Source organism: Bactrocera neohumeralis, chromosome 3 (assembly GCF_024586455.1).
Source record: "Bactrocera neohumeralis isolate Rockhampton chromosome 3, APGP_CSIRO_Bneo_wtdbg2-racon-allhic-juicebox.fasta_v2, whole genome shotgun sequence".
Taxonomy (NCBI): domain Eukaryota; kingdom Metazoa; phylum Arthropoda; class Insecta; order Diptera; family Tephritidae; genus Bactrocera; species Bactrocera neohumeralis.
Window position 1 is genome coordinate 8967018 of NC_065920.1, and position 17270 is coordinate 8984287.

At 30.8% G+C, this 17270-nt stretch overlaps 1 protein-coding gene across 3 annotated transcripts in view; it reads right to left on the bottom strand.

The window, feature by feature from the left end:
• Nucleotides 1-3111: 3111 nt before the first annotated feature.
• LOC126753325 (protein sax-3) overlaps nt 3112-17270 on the bottom strand; it is a 293802-nt gene continuing 279643 nt past the window's right edge. For all 3 annotated transcript variants that reach the window (XM_050464681.1, XM_050464680.1, XM_050464679.1), the window contains 2 exons: nt 14634-14865; nt 3112-6197 (listed from right to left, as the gene is read on the bottom strand). In XM_050464681.1, coding sequence (XP_050320638.1) covers nt 4772-6197; nt 14634-14865 — 1658 coding nt within the window. In that variant the 3' untranslated portion in view covers nt 3112-4771. The remainder of the gene's footprint in view (nt 6198-14633; nt 14866-17270) is intronic.

Here is a 17270-nt window from a genome sequence, read left to right on the forward strand (position 1 = left end):
CTTTTGAGTTTTGTTTGGAAAAATTTACTATGTCTAATCGCAATAATGACTTCGTTATCTAGCTTTGCTTTAGATTTTGCGAATACATTTTATGTATTTTCTATTTTTTTATATTTTCTTCTGAATTTCTAAAGTCTTTGTTTTCAAATTGTGAATATAGACGTTAAGCTTCAGATTTCACTCAATTAGGGTGACCCAGTTGCTGAGAGAATACATTATTTGAGGTAATTCAGATTGGCGCCTGCGCATGTGCTTCTATATACGTGTTTCTATGAATTTCTCTAAATTTGAACGCTTAACTTTAGGTTTCACTCAAACAATGTTTCTTTGTCGAACCGAGTATGTATTATTTAAAGTATTTCAGCATTGGCCCCTGTGCATATGCTTCGATATATTGTTTTCTATGAATTTGAACGCTTAACTTCAGGAGTCACTTCATCAAAGTCGCTTAGTTGCATAAGGCATCCATTATTTAAAGTATCTCAGCGTGGCCCCTGCGCATATGCTTCAATTTTTTTATTTCTATACAAAAAGCGTACTTTTTACTTACCTTTACTCTAAAATTCAATTACATTATGGAGCTTTTAAGCTTCAGTTTTACAATTAATACCGCTAACCTGCATATGCTTACCCATTGCCGAATTTCAAAGTGTGCAGTTAATTTAACGATTCTTTTTATTTAAAAAATTCTTAAATAAAAAATATAATCACCTAAAATTTCATTTCAAATAAAAAAACCATTGTTTATAATTTTCATTTGATAGTTATGGCATTTATTCATACTAATTGCTAGATCCCCCGCCTAACACACATTTGTTGCTTTGTGCGCTGCGGCAGTATTTTACATATGCTCATAGTGTTTGTTTGTTGTATGTACTATTATTTAGTTATAAATTTAGCCCTTTGCATGAAAAGGCAATTATCAAATATACGCTTACCAATACATGCATACGTACACACATACAATTTACATATATATAATTATTATTTAAATTTCGTTTTTTTCTCTCATTTATTAATTTTAAAGTAGATTTTAGGAAGATAGCACTAGAATAACAACACTATATAACTAAATTTAATTTGTATACACTAAAGTATATATATATATATGTGTCAGTGTAGCATGTGTGCGTGTGTTTGTATACAAATTGCTGCCAACTCGAATGCTTAGTCTAAGCGTAAAGGTACTTATTATTACAAATATTGCGCTCTGTTTGCAAGCGTAAATAATACAACGGTGCATATGCATGCATACATACATACATAAGTTGTAATTAAACGGAAGTACATTGTAAATATATTAGTAATTATAATAATAAAGCGAATAATTTACAGTCACACAGCAACTAAGCTTAAATGTTTACAAACTAATGTAACTAATACTAGTGAACTTATGGCGAGACGGCTCGAAATAGTACATTCGAAAAATTAAATACCGAAATATTATTTATGTTCATGTGAATTTAGGCCAGCCGCGTGGCTTTTAGAGGCAATAAAATATGGTACTTGTGAACCGCAGTTTTTGTGACTATTTGTGGGTACTTTTGAAATAAATTTCGAAACTTACATTATTTGCATTTAAATATAATTTTTTGATAGTTAAACACTACATAATATTGCTATTATTACACATTTACACACATAAACATATTTTTATTTTAAATTTATGGTATATTTATTTAGTATTATATTCTACATATATTTATATATGTATGTATGTATGTCTATTTTTTATATACATCGATAGTTATCTACATAACGTCAGCATTTTTTAACGTATACAGTTATGTACAAGAACCTTCTCTCAACTTTTGTTTATCTCTCGCATGTGATAAAAAACTATAAAAAGTTGCATATTAAAATTTTTCGTTTTTTGGACGAAATTCAATAAAAATTTTATAAATTAAAATTTATCGCATGTGATAAAAGAGCTGCGTTAAAAAATAGTTTATCGTTTATTAAAATATAAAAATCGCTTTTTCCAGCTCATTAAAATTTTATTTTTCTATTGTAATTTTTAATTTTTGAAACATGGCCGGGTTTTCAAATTTTGAAAATTTTCTCGCATGCGATAATATTTTCCTAATTAATGAAAAGTATATTTTTAAACCAATTTCATTTTTAATTATAGTTTTTGAAACACATTCGGTTTAAAAAAATTTGCATGCGATAAAATGCAAAGTTTTTTATTAAGGAAATTCGAAAGCTTAGAAAAAATAAATAGTTGAACTTCTAATTGTTTACCTGTTTACAAGTCTGATTAGGAAAATTTAAAAATATACAATTTTCGAATAGTAGATGAAAGGCAGTGAAATCTTCTTTTCAGTTTAAACCAATGTTTCTCGCATGCAATAAAAAATTTTAAAGATATTTTTTTAAGAAAAATTTTAGATTTGACAAATGGTTATTCATTTCTTTACACAAATTCGATTTGAAATTTTCTCGCACGCAATAAAAGCTTTCCAAATTTTTTTGTTTACTTAAACTTATTAAATAATAAAATAATAAAAAAATTATATGAAATTTTCGCACTTCCAGTTTTTGTCGCATAAAATAAAAAATTCCAAACAATTTTTTTTTTTTAATTTAAAATTCAGACAATCACTTAAAATAAAAAATTTGAAATTTTCTAACTTCGAGTTATTTATAAGAGTTCAACTTGAAATTTTCTCGCATGCAATAAAAATTTCCAAAAATTAATTTCAAGAAAATTTTAAAATTTAGGTCCGATTCTGTGAACAAATTCGATTTAAAATTTTCTCGCATGAAATAAAAACTTTCAAAAATTTTTTTTTAAGAAAAATTTTAAATTTTAGAAGCTAGGAATAATATAGTTTTGCCATATATTACACATGCAAAATCTTAAATTTGATTTATTTTTGTTTCCTATTATGCCGAGGTTCCTACGCACTAACAGCCGAGAGTTGATGTACAAAATCTTGAACAAAATTTGTACCAAACAATGTAAATATCTTTTTCAAACACATATTGTACATAAATACATTAAAATATGTTACTGGCAGATATGTACATTAATATGTACTTAAATATATATATACATATATGTTTGCAGATACCAAATTTATTTTTACGTAACATTTTTTATCCCCCTATCACCCTGCTTCCGCGCAATTTCCAGTACACACAAATATTCATATAAATTTTACTTAACTTAAAGCTTTTTCTATTTACAAAAAAGGTTTATTTATTGAAATTTTACTGCATTTAATTTTAAAGTACCTCCTAAAAGAAAAACACGCACACAATTTAAATTCCTTACTTTGACATTGAACATATTTATTTCACATAAATTTCAATACAATTTATTTTTACAATTTTTATTTCGCGATTTTTTGCTTATTTTTCTTTGCTTGGAAGCATATTATGTACATACAAATATGTTTTTCCATATTCTTATGACACCTTAGAAAATATATTAGTGTTTTACTAAAAAATTATAATTACTAATTTTATATATTTTTAAATTTATTTTTATTTTTATATTTTAGTACATTTTCTTTTGTGCAATTTTCACATCAATAACAGCCTATCTTACAGTGTGTCGCCTACAATGAGATTCACTACGAAATCTGCATTACCACCTTGTGTACTTGTATGTGTATATGTGTATATGCGTGTGTGTGTTTGTATTTATCTGGCAGAGCTAGTGTTCATCATTTATCGGCCCCCTTAATATATTATTTAGCATTTATATGTATAATATGTCTGTAGTCGTTTGTGTGTTAGTTTACTTTTTATTAGGACTACAACAACAATCACTTGCAGTTTGCTTTATATAAAATTGATTGGCGAATATTATTTCTTACGTCAAACTCACTTGCTGATGAAATCATTTTGCAGCCAGCAATATTCAGCAGCATTTTAATTACAGTTATATTATAGAATCAGTCTTTAAACGCATTTGAAGCGTCGCGAAGAAAAATTATAAGCGGAAGAACAGTTTCGCTGAGGCCCACAGGTGTTCTGCTTGCTTAAGTCTAGTTACATTTAAAAAATTAGAAAAATATGCACATAAAGAAAGCTATCTAGTTTAGCAACGCAATTCGGAAAGAAATTTAGAAAAAATGTTGCGCAACATTTTCCATAAACATTGTTGCGCAACAATGTTGCAAGACGCAAAAAATTCCTTTGGTGGTAAATGTAAGCACTTTTGAAATTTTATGAAATTTGGCGTAAATATACATTACAATTTCAAATGTTGCTAGAAACATGTTGCAGATATAAAAAGTAGGTAAATATAGCATTTATGGCGCTAAAACATGTTTCAGACTTCTGTAAACATTCTATGACAACAATTTAGTCAAAACACTATCGAGCAATTTTTATTTTTTCGGTTTAAATTAAAAAAAAAAAATTAAAGAAACCTCAATTTTTTTTTTAATTTATTTTCTATTCTATCATAAAATAATTAATTGCGAAAAATTAAAGAAAGAATTCTACCAGTAATACCAACACCTTAGACCCCGCGCCACCCATATACAGACACCGACTATATACATGCCCCTCCGAACGCGCCACTATCCCTTCAATCGCTTCACTCACTCGACTCCAGCTGGCCTTTGTTCACACGCTCACACCACGCCAACAACTCCTGCACTTCGCGTGTGTAATAATCCACCTGAGCTGCCTCATCGCACGCACTGCCTTCATCTAACCCCGCGTAACCCATCAAACCCATACCACCTTTCAATACACCCACACCGGTGCCTTTACCCACACCACATGTTACGCTAACGCACTGCGTTACCGGTCACACCAACGGCCCTTGCGGATGAGCCGACATGCTGCCACCGCTGCCACTGCCACAACCGCTGCCGCTGCTGCTCAACAAACTACGTTCACTTGCCACACTGCTGGGCGCATAAATCAAGTCACAATCGCCGCCTTGCAACATCTTATGTTGTTGCTGCTGACGTTCTTCCGCGCTCTCCGAACACGAACTCAGCGAACTGCTGCCACCGATGCTGCTGCTGTTGCTCTTGGCGGCGCTGCTGCTGCTGCTGGTCATCATCAAGTTATTGCTGCCGCTGCCGGCGCGATACGCGGCGCGCACGAAAGGCTGTTGTGTTTGTTGTTGCTGCTGCTGTTGTTGACTTGTTGTGCGCCAACTGTTGCCGCTGTTGTTGGCGCTGAGTGTGATGGCCACGCTGGGATGCACTTGATTTGAGGGCGTTAAAGGCAGTAGGTGTTGCTGTTGTTGTTGCTGCTGTTGTTTATGCTGCTGCTGCTGCTGTGGCTGTGGCTGTTGTTCGTCCACCTTCACATACAGACGCTCCATGTCGCCATCCAAGTCACCGTCCGCCGTGTGGTACAACGCCTGTTCGTCCTCGTGCGACATCAGCATGGCCATGGGCGAGGGCGAGCCGCCGCAACCGGAGTCGGCCAGGCCATTGTAACAGAACGAGCCGGCATCTAAATCCAGCAAATTTTTCGACAACTCTGTGGTGCCGTTATCGTGGCCACCGCCATTGCCATTGTGGTTGTTGTTGTTCAAAGCATTCATTTTCTGCACTTGCTGCTTCTCAATGCTCAGGCTGGGTTGTTGCTGGTGTGGTTGTTGCTGTTGCATGATAACCTTAAAGCGTCCACTGCCGCCACCCATGCCATGTTGTCGGCGCAGCGTGCCAACACCGTTAAATTGTTGCTGCATAGGTTGTAGCTGCAATTGCTGTTGTTGTTGTTGGTGTTGCTCACCTGCCGTGTCGTAGGTGTGACAGCCGCTCAACTTGTTCTCCGTGATATGTATCTTCTCCTTGGCATAGTAATATTGCTCCGAATAGGCGGACCGATTGCTCGAGTTGCTCGGATATGTCTCGCTGGCCACCGACATCGGCTGGTAAATATTGCCCAAAGAGTGTTGCTGTTGTTGTTGTTGCTGCTGATGATAGTGTGGATGCATGGGTCTTTGATGTGGCTGCAGGAATTGTTGTTGTTGTAGCTGCTGCTGCTGCTGTTGTTGCATGCGGAAATCGCCTGGCCGTTGCTGATAACGCGGCTGCTGTTGTTGCTGCTGCTGGTGTTGACCGCCGCCATTCAATATGGCCGATGTGGCGTAGGGCGCTGGCGAGCTAGTCTCATGGCGTTGGGCGCCACCGCAGCCATACTCGCTGGGCGCTTTGCCGAAACTGGACACTTCCGCGTAGTCGGTGGGTATATTCGAGTATTCGCCGACATATCTGCAACGGCAAAGATAACAAAAATATAGAATAGAGTATGCACGAAAATTGCAAAAACAAAAACAACAACATTTATTATGGCGAGGGTTACAAATGGCGGCTATGAATTGCCGAAAGCTGGCACATGCTAAAGTAAAACATAGCACGCTTTTAGGCTTTGCATTTGGAGGCAAGTGGGGATGGGTGTGTCGGGAAAATATTCAAAATTTCCTTTTTCCAATGAAATCATAATTTTAACGCTTTTCACTGGATTTCAACGCGATTTATAGGCGCGCATCGCTGGCTCTCACACACACCCACAGCTGATAACAGCCAAATACTCGACGCATGTACGCGTATATTTATGATAGGTTACGGTATTAACGCTTAATACGCCGAAATGCGGCAAATGGTCAGCGTCAGATAGGAATTTGAATGCGCTTTTGCCTACATTCAGCTGAACGCGCGCGCAAAAAAATGTATTTCTATGAAGCGCTAAGCTTCGTATAAGCAAAACCCTCGCAATAAATGTCAAATAAATATATTTAAGCCGCGACTCAGTGTAAAGCTTAAAAATATTTTGTAAAAATATGGCAAAATTAAACAAAAAAATGTAAAAAGTTCACTCATTTGTGATTGTCTGTCGTTATGGTTACAGCTTTGCTAAAAGTGAGCTGAGCATTACAATAAAATGGCACCTAAGCCGCAGCTATGCATCTGCCTCAGCTGTTCCCGTGATTTTTATGATGAGTGGAGCAAATATTTTAGAAATAGAGCGGCTTATAGAACTTTTAGAAATTTATAATTTCAAAAATAAAGTTGGGTTAGGTAGATTTGATTCAGTGAAAATATTTATATTTAAAAAATATTTCAAAAGATTTTCCGTAAATGAAATGAGAAGTGTCGTTTTATTTTAGAAATAGCGCTGATTATAGAACTTTTAAAGACTACTCCTCTTGGACTTAGCAATTGAATTCCATCTGGTTACGCAAAGGACCGAACTGGTCTATGCGTGGCTTCTTAGCCTACCAGATTAATCAAACCTATTTGAAAGTCTCAAAAATTTGATGCTATTTTATAGCTCACTCGCTCACCTTAACTTGTGTTCTTCGAACAAGTTCCCAAAATGCTTTAACTAGTCGCTTATTTTCGCTTAATGACTTAATATACTCTTTGTATAAGCATTCTTGATAATTGATAGTCTGGAAGTTTGGCTGTTCGTTTGTACTATATACGAAAATATATGAGAGAAGTTACCATTTACATATAAAGCAATTAATATTTACTACACTTTAAGGCGTTTTTCTTTTCATACCCTCAATATTGCCACGAAGTTTGTATATACATATATACCATATATTTTATATATATAATGATCAGCAGTATGACCTGAGTCGATTTACCCCTGTCTATCTGTCTGTATATACGAAATAGTTCCTCACTTATTGAGATATTGATGTGAAATTTTGCACACGTCCTTCTCTCGCTAAAAAGCTGGTCTTCAGAATAGCATATAGCTGTCATACAAACTGAACAATCGGAATCTAGTGATGGTATGGAAAACTTTTCATTTGACAAAATATCTTCCTGAAATTTGGCATGAATCATTATCTCGGGCAACAACGCAATCTCTGCAAAAATCGGAGCGATTCACTAGAGTTCTTGTAAAAAATATTTTGTATTTGAGAAGGGCATTGTAGCTGCTGAAGTTAACATTTGTTCTCGTTGAGCATACCTTTAAGCGTGATTTTTGTTTTGGTTGTTTTTTGGAGGTTAGGTATTCGAGAGAGTTCTTTGTTTTGGTTTAAGGTTCCAACAGTTATATATTATAATGTTTTCCCGAAAAAATGTGAATTTCTTCAACCATATCTTTTATTTTTTGTCGAAAAAATATATGGGTTTGTGCAGAGCTCACTCGCAGATACTTCGATATTCTACAATAGAATTGGCATCGCTTTCATTTTCCAAAAAAACCATTCTGTAGAATAGTGAGTGGAGTTTTCAAGCACAAGAAAGGATACAAAAGCTGTTGTATTATAGATATATAATTTTCAAAAGCATATACATAGACGCCTTATTGGTATACATATATGTACTACTAAAAGCAAAAAATAGTAAGATATTTTTTTATAGTTCAAAAAATGTTTCGACGATTGGGTTTTCGAGCAAACTGTTAATTAAAAAGTCTTACTATTTGTTGCCCACATTTTTTCATAAAAAAAGTATATCATAAAAATATTTATTTATATTATAAACAGAGCTAACTTAAATTCAAGGAGCACGTACTTCAAGCACTGAATAAAATGTTGGCAGATCTTTGTTTGATTTGATTAATTTTCCACACTAAAATAAATAATTTTCTAGCCAAATTTCAATTACAGAATTTATTCAAAAATTATTTAACAAAATTTACATAAAACAGAAAAAAAAAAAATATTTAAAGGCAAATAGAAAAAAAAAACACTATTTCAAGGTAAATTATTAAAAATTAATTTAAACTAAAAATACGAAACTTAAGCACCAAATTCTGTGCTTCCGTGCAAAAACGCTAGAGCAAACACAGATGGACCCATGGACTGCTACAACCATACAGACATAATAATTGCAATTACTGTGCGCTGCATTTGCGCTGTTATTGCCATCAATAATTGTGGAAATAATCATGAAAATTGCGTGTTAAAGTCAACACAAGCACAACTAGCCGCACTTAGAGGCGGAAAGCGCGGGAAAAACGCCAGCGTACGCGTGTGAATTCCATGACTACAATAAGTTGTGTGTCGAAGTAAGCTTTACCGTTGGTAAAATACATGGTAACTGCCCGATTTTCTGCATATGTGCATGTGTGTATGTGTCTCATCCATGTTTGTATGTAATTATGTCGCGCTGTTGCATGTTTTTTTTGTTTTAATTAAATTTTAATAATTATTAATTATTTTCGAGCTATATGATACACTTCATAACGGTACGCGCTGCTGCTGTCGCACATGCCGGATATTATGATAGTATTTACTTTATTATTATTATAACTTTTTGACTATATGCGCGGGTGTATATGAGCACATACAGCACATTTGCTACAAAAGCGACACAACTTGAAAAATGGCAAATGTTCAGGAGTTGGTGGACGCAATAAGCACAAAGGAAGAAGTTACTGTGATTATTCAGTTAAGTATGATAGTGATGACGGTGGTATTTCTTGGGTAGGCAGATGAGTTTATTAGGAGCCGATATATATAAAAAAATTGGTTTTGGAAATTTTTGAGTTGTGCCGCTTTAGTGGTTTGTGTGCGATATAAGTATGTATGTTATTATTTGGAGTACTTTATCGTTACCCAGTGAACAAATTGTGTTGAGCTGAAGGAAATTGGATGAGGATTTTTTTTAAATTATTTTAATTTTTTTAGTGATTTAAATTAAATTTTTTTCTTAATTATTTTAATTTTTTCTTAATTTTTGAAATTTTTTTTATTATTTTAATTTTTAAAATTTATTTTTACTTTTCAGGTTTAATAATTTTTTAAAATTATTTTAAATTTTTCTTAATTTTGTCTTTAATTATAATTAAATAATTATTTAAATATTTTTTAATCCTTTTATCATTTTTGTAATTTTTATATTTAGTTTTTGATTTTCTCAAATTTTTTCCTAATTTTTTCAGTTTTTTTTTAATTATTTAAATATTTGTTTTATTTTTATTAATATCTTTAAATTACTTTAATGAAAATTTTTTTATTATTTTTTTTTTTAATTTTTTTCTTACCATTTTTTAAATAACTTTTCCGAGTTGAATATTAATCAAATATTTCATATTATATTTTTCAATACTTTCTGTTAATATTTTATCATTTTTGTCATTAATCATGTTCTAATTTTTCATATTTGTTAATTTTTTTTTTTAATTTTCAACTAAGACTTAAGCAAAAATTATAAGTTTTTTTCCATTCGCTTATTGGGAATTGCTTAACCCAAATGCAGGGAAGTCGCTACACACCAATTGCTTCTATATCCATTCATACAATATATTATATGAAGCCACACACTACATATACAATACATATGTATATGCGTATCCTCATAGCAACCACGCTGTGAAATTTTTCTTTTTGCTACATTTAATTTTTTTAATGTGCCTTAATGACTAATTAAATATGTAAAAATGCAATTGTCGCGATAAACGCGTTGCTTTGAGCTTTAACTTCCACTATACAGGCATGCATGTGTGTGTGTGATATGATAGCTGTAGGTACGCGCTTTATCATGCGCCTTTATGCGTAAATTAATAACAAATTAATACAAATTACGCAGTAAAATGCACACAGCAGTTAATGATTATTTTATGCAATTTGAAATTGAGTAAAGTTCATGGGGAATTTGCAATTAAAAATTTAAAGGCCAGCAGGGCGTATGAGTGATATTAAACCGTGCTGAAGTGTTTGATGTAATGGGCAATATTAAAGCGGCGACAAGCGAGCGTGTGCGCAAATATCGAGTGATTAAATGAGGACCGTGTTTACATTTAAATTTTAAACCATTTTAAACAACCAACGCAATTTGATAAAAAATACTTTTTCTACAAAAATTTAAAATAAACATAAACTTTTCTTAATAATTTCATATGTAAAATATTTTTTTTTTCTAATTAGAATTTTTTTTTAATAACTTTTGTAATTTTTAATAAAATTTCTAAAATAATTTTAATATAAGTTTACATAGCTTTACAATTGTTCAAACATACTTATTTCGATTTTTTTTGTTTCTTATTTGACCAACAATTTTTTATTTCATTTTTTTTTTATTTGAAAACATTTGTTAATATTTTTTTTAGTTTTTTTGAACTGAATGGTTTTTGTTTTCAATTTTTTTTTCTAATATTTAATTTTAAGAAAAATGTATCTTAAATTTTGATATCGATAGACTATTTTTTTTATATTTTTTTTAATGTTTTTATAAATATTTTTATTTAAATTTTTAAAGAAAAAAATGTATAAAACCCTTAAAAAAATATATATACATAAAATTTATAAAAAAAATATAATACCAGAAATTATTTGCCAAAACAAAAATATTTTCATTAATATTTAATTTTTGTTTTAATTTTAAAATTAATCTTTTTTTTGGAAAATAATTTTTAGTCATATTTTTTGTTATAATTTAATAAAAAAAATAAAAGTAAATGAAAACAAAAATAATTTTTGTATTTTTCAATAATTGAAATATTGATTTTTTATTTTTTTTTTTTAAATTAATTTTACAAAAACTTGACAAACAATTGTTTTGAAAGATAATTACAATTTTTATTCATTTAAATATTTTTTTAATTTCATAATTTTTTTTAAATGTTAAAAACACTTCAACGCTTCACCAAAAAAATTATTTCAGCTTAACTTTCACTCACATTTATCTTTATATGTATTCACAAACTCACAAGCCTTCATACATACAAATTCATTCATACAACTATTGCTGTACAATTTTCGAAATGTGAAAAATATTCTCCACTCAAATTTTCTCTGCCAAAACAATTACACAAACAAATCAAGCAAGCGTAATTCACACAAAATTTGTTCGGAATTTTTTGCTACCACAAATTAACCGCTAATAATGCCACATCGACACATGCAAAGTATGCGAGGCATTTGCGTAAATGCCGAATACCAATGCGTATTAAATATTTTGAAACTTCAAAGCGCATAACAAATACACATAACGGTAAATTTGTTCGTGCGTCTAAATATCGCTCTAGTGGCAGTACGGCATTTTTTTCATGCATAAATATGCAAATTCAAATATTGAATTATTAATGACTGCCAACGTGACATGCTAGCGCGTAAAAGCGTAGCCGCTAATTTGCGCTACTTAGTGGGAGCGTGCACTGAGAGAAATTATTTGAACGGCTTTAAAATGATTTCTGACTTACATCTACTTGAAATATTCAAAATTTCTTTAAAAAAGTAAAATTCTCAAAGAAAGAATATAATAAATAAATAAATAAAAACAAAAAAAAATTTAAGAAAAAAATTTAAATCAATAATTTTTTTTATCAAAACTTCAATTAATAAATTATTTTTATATCAGACAATTTTCGCTTTGATTTGAAATTATTTATGGCTTAATCTACTTTATTTTAAATTCAAATTGTAATAAAAAAAAGAAGACATAATTAAACAATTGGGGAAAAAGAAACAAAAAATATTAAAAAAAAAGTTAAATCAATTTTTTTTTACGTAAATTTTTTGGATTACTTTCAAATGCTTTGTTTAAAATATTAAAAACTTTGTTTTCTTTTAAATTAAAAAAAAAGTTCAAAAAAAATTTAAAAATTTAAAAAAAATTTTTTTTAAAAAAAAAATTAATTCAAAGTTTTAATGAAAAAAATTTTTAAAGAAAAAATTTAATAATATTATTAATATCAAAAACTATTCTATGTTTTTTCCATGAAAAAAGGTTATAAAAAAATTTTAAATGATTTTTGACTTAAACTTACTCTGAATATTCAAAATTTATTTAAAAAGATGTATTTAAAAAAATGTATTTTTAAAAAAAAATATTTAAATGAAGTTTTTTAATGTCAAAAACAAATTCTTGATTTTCATGAAAAAATTTAATTTAAGATATTACAATTTTTTTCCAAAACAAACTTTTTTTTCACTTTTAGCAAAAAGCAAAAAAAATTTAGAGTTTTGTCAAAATCTTAATGAAAATTTGTAAAATTTTTGCTTGTATGCTACTTTACTCTACTCATTAATCCCGCTTCTAATGGCAAAGAAATTTTTTTCTATACCTTCTATTAATCTTTATAACTTTCGAAACTAAAAAAATAAGAAATTTGTTCCACTCTGCTGAAAACTCAAAAGCAGTAGTCATAAATAAACGTAATTATTAGCATTAAGAGTTTTAATTAACCTGCATACATATACATATATTCAAAGCTCTCCTTAATCTTATGTTAATTCGCCTAAGCTTCCCTAATCTTTTATGAGCATTTAGGTTCAGAACGTATTATCTGCCTTTAGTCCGGTTTCTCTCAGTGCACACACTTTCACATTTGTAGCTGCGAGTTTAAATATGTTTACCTTGCTGCCACAATAATTATATACACTAATTAGTACTAATAATGTATTAATTTATGTTAAACTACTCACATCCATCAGCCATGAGCTATTAATTATTTAGGCAGCCACATCGGCAACTAAAGCAGCAGCAACAGCTTTTGCTTATTTCCGTTGCCACATGAAAATTTAGTGATAAATGAAGCGCTTGCAGTTGTTTGATAGGTCGATATTGAAATTTAATTATTTAATTGTAATTGAAGTAATTAAAATGATAGAAGTAATTAAAGGCAGAAATTTTTCAAAAAAGCAAAGATTTGTAGTAGATTTTTGAGGACTTTTAAAACGAAAAATAATTTTTAATTAATAGCTACGTTAAACTTATTAATTATGGCAATTAAATTTGATATTTTGAAAATAAAACAAAAAAAATTGAAAAAAAATTAAAAAAAAAAAAAAATAATTAAAAGGTATTTGAAAAAAAAGTTGTTGAAAATTTTTCGAAAAAACAAATCGAAAAAAAATTCGAAAAAAAAATCGAATAAAAAATTCGAAAAAAAAATTTCGAAATGTTCGAAAAGAAATTATCGAAATTTTGAAAATTAAAAAAGAAGTTATTGAAAGTTTGTCCACTAATATTAACCCCTCTCGAAATAAAGTCTATTAAATTTTGTGCAATTTTCTTTCTTTCGCACTTGAGTTCTACTTCTTCTTCAACAAAAATCAACAAAATTACAGCACCAAAACTGTCCGAAGGCCTTAAAATTCAATTTCTCCTTAATTTTTGCATTCAATTTTCGATTTTCAAGCACAAACACACCCACACAGAAAGCAAACATTCGTAAGAAAAGTGGTGTCACAAAGTGCCTTCATTTGCTATCAGCAACGTGCAGCCCAAGCACAAGTCCAACGACGACCGAAATACGAAAAGTTCCAAAACCAAAAATGGCAAGTGGAGGTCAACTCAATGCAATTAATAGGCGTAAATGCAAAAATAACCATACTCAACTTTACAGTAGCACACTTTCATCTGAAGGCCTTGCCAACATTGTTAACTAAATACGCTAAGTATTAGTCACGTGCAGCCATTGCAAGCAACTAGCTCGGCAAAGTTACATTTTGTATGCAGAGATATGCAATTTACCAAAAAAAAAATATAAAAATCAATTAAACGTAGCATAGTTTCAGGCGCCCAGCAATATAAGTCCAATTATAAGCAATGTAACGCATACACGTTTGAGATGCTTGTGCAATTTATCGGCTGCTATCAATTTTAATAGTTCAAATGCATAAGGAATACTCACTACGCTTAGTGCCCAAAACTGTGCTACGCATAAATTTCAACGGGCACAACGCCTACCACTACAGCCATAAAAATTACATAATTTTAAGTGAAATGGCAACTCACCTTTGCTGATTGCGTTCGCCAACACCACTGCCGCTTTCACCGCTATTCACGCCAACAGTGCCGTTTGTCAGGCACACAGGTGCATAGTCGGCGATTTGATCCTTTTGCAGATCCAGTGTGTCACCTGAGGGCGATGTGCGCCACACCATGCCACCGGAGGAGGCATCCAACCAATAACCGTTGCCGTTGCGCGACAGGCTAGGCATTTTGAGCACATCGTTTGGGTGTGCGCCTAAAAGTAGTTTGAAAAATGAGATTTGAGATTGCAGGCGATAAAAGTGGTGAATGTTAAAAAAGTTTTAAAATATTTTTTTTTTAGTTTTAAAATATATTTCTTTTTAATTTTTTTTTGTTAATGTAAAAGATCTTTTTTTTTAATTTTTAAAGTTTAATATTTAAAAAATTCTCAAATACTTTTTTTTTAATTTTAAAATATTTTGTTAATTTCAAAGTATTTAAAAAAAAGTTTTGTTTGATAATTTAAAATAATTTTTGTTTAATTTTTTAAAGTTTGTTTAATTTTTTAAAGTTTTTTGTTTAAAAAATTCTAAAATTATTTTGTTAATTTTAAAATATTATTATTTTTTAATTTCAGAGTATTTTTTTATTTAAAATTGATTTTTTTTTTTGTTGATTTAAAAGATTTTTTTTAATTTCAAAAATGTTTTTTTTTTTAATTTTAAAGGAATGCTTCAATAGCTTTCTAGTCTCATGAACTTAGTAAGCTTACGTAGTAGAGAAAAAATGAGCCCCGATTGTCATATTGAAGATATATTACTTCGCTTCTGTTAACACTTGCTTGGGTTATATTGGAAGTTCGTATTACACTTTCATTTCGATTTTTCAAGTATCTAAGCAGCAAGTTACTTAACCAGATATCTATAACTTTCAATTTTATTACCCATAATTATTAGTATTTCCCTGCCTTAATACTCTCTACTGTTTTTTCTACTTTTTCTGAAATATTGTTGCCTAAAAACACTTATTATCGTGATTTCTCGACAAATTGTATTCAATAATCGATTAAATCTTCTTTTTCTATAGATCTCTTCACAGTAATACCAAACTAGGTATGTGTTTTCGATTATCGCTAAAAGTTAAGTTGCTGTTGCTTATATTTAAGGTGAATTTGCGCAGTGGCTAAAGTCCATTCAATTTTTGTTGCCTACCTTTAGGCTGAATTAGCAAATAACGTTCGAATAAAACTTCGAAAATGTTAAGGGAAGGAAAAAAATATTAAAAACTAATATACTAATGTGGCTGTCTATCCTTAATTTTGCATGCGATAATATGCTTTGAAAATATTTTCTTGTAGAAAAAAATATTATTTAAAGTACAGTTTTTAAATTTGCGAAAGTAATAAAATTACTGCGGATATTGGCAAACTTTTAGTAAAACAGACACACAACAATAAAATAAACCTTTCGCTGCTTTACCTTGCATATTTATACCCTGAACAGTGTATGTATATTAAGTTTGTCTCAATATTTGTAGCAACCAGCAGGTGCATATACGCGAACTAGTGCCTCAGTTTTTGAGATATTGATATGGCATTATATATATCATTTTCTCACTAAGAAGCTGCTTATTTGTCGAAACCATTGATATCGGTCCACTATAGCATATAGCTGTCATACAAACTGGACGATCGGAGTCAAGCGCTTGCATGGGAAACTTTTCCATTTGACGAGATATCTTTACAAGATTTGTGGAGGATTATTTTCTGAGTCAATTATGCAATATATGAAGAAATTGTTCAGATCGGTTTACTATAGCATGTAGCTGCCATACAAAGTGACCGACCAAAATCAGGTTGATGTGCGGAAAGCTTGTTTATTTGACAGGTAATCTTTACAAAATTTGGCGTGTATTATTCTAAAGCAAAGGCACAATTTTCGAAAGAATGATTAAGATCGGCTATAGCATAAAGCTGCCATGCAAGCTGGCCAACTAAAAATGTAATATCACGTTGTTGTATGAAAACTTATTGATTTGTGTAAGCTATTATGACTTCGCTGCAATCGAAATTATCGTTTCTTCTTATTCATAACAAAAAACAATATTTTTAAGCAAAAAAATTTAATTTTTTTTACCAAAAAATTTATATATATTAAATAGCTATATTTTGCAACGATTTAAATGCCACTGCTGCTGACTACGCAATTATTTTTGAACGCATTTGATTTATGCGCATTATTAAATTTTTCCATTAAACGCTTTACCATATATTTATTTGCATGAAAATGCAAAACAAAACAAAAAACATTTTTTTAAATAAATAAAAAAATAAATCGCACTGAAGGCACTTTATACGCGGTTGCATTGTGGGCGTCTGCGGCATTTTGTCATGTGTTAATAAATGACACATGCAACCATCATTGTCCTGTGTACAGCGCCGCATGCATAAATATTGTTGCATGCAATGTTCCTTCCCACACACATAAGCACACGCACAAAAGTACGCGCGTGCTGGAAAGCTTTTAATGCCATTATAGCAGACAAGTGACCAGAATGGCCGGCATAGTTAGTAGCGTTGTATGGCATTTAGCAAAGTGAATGTTGCGAAATGTGAGTGAGCACAGCGAAAAAGCAAGAAAAATAATGCAAAAAAAAAATTGCAAAAAAAGAGAAAAAAAC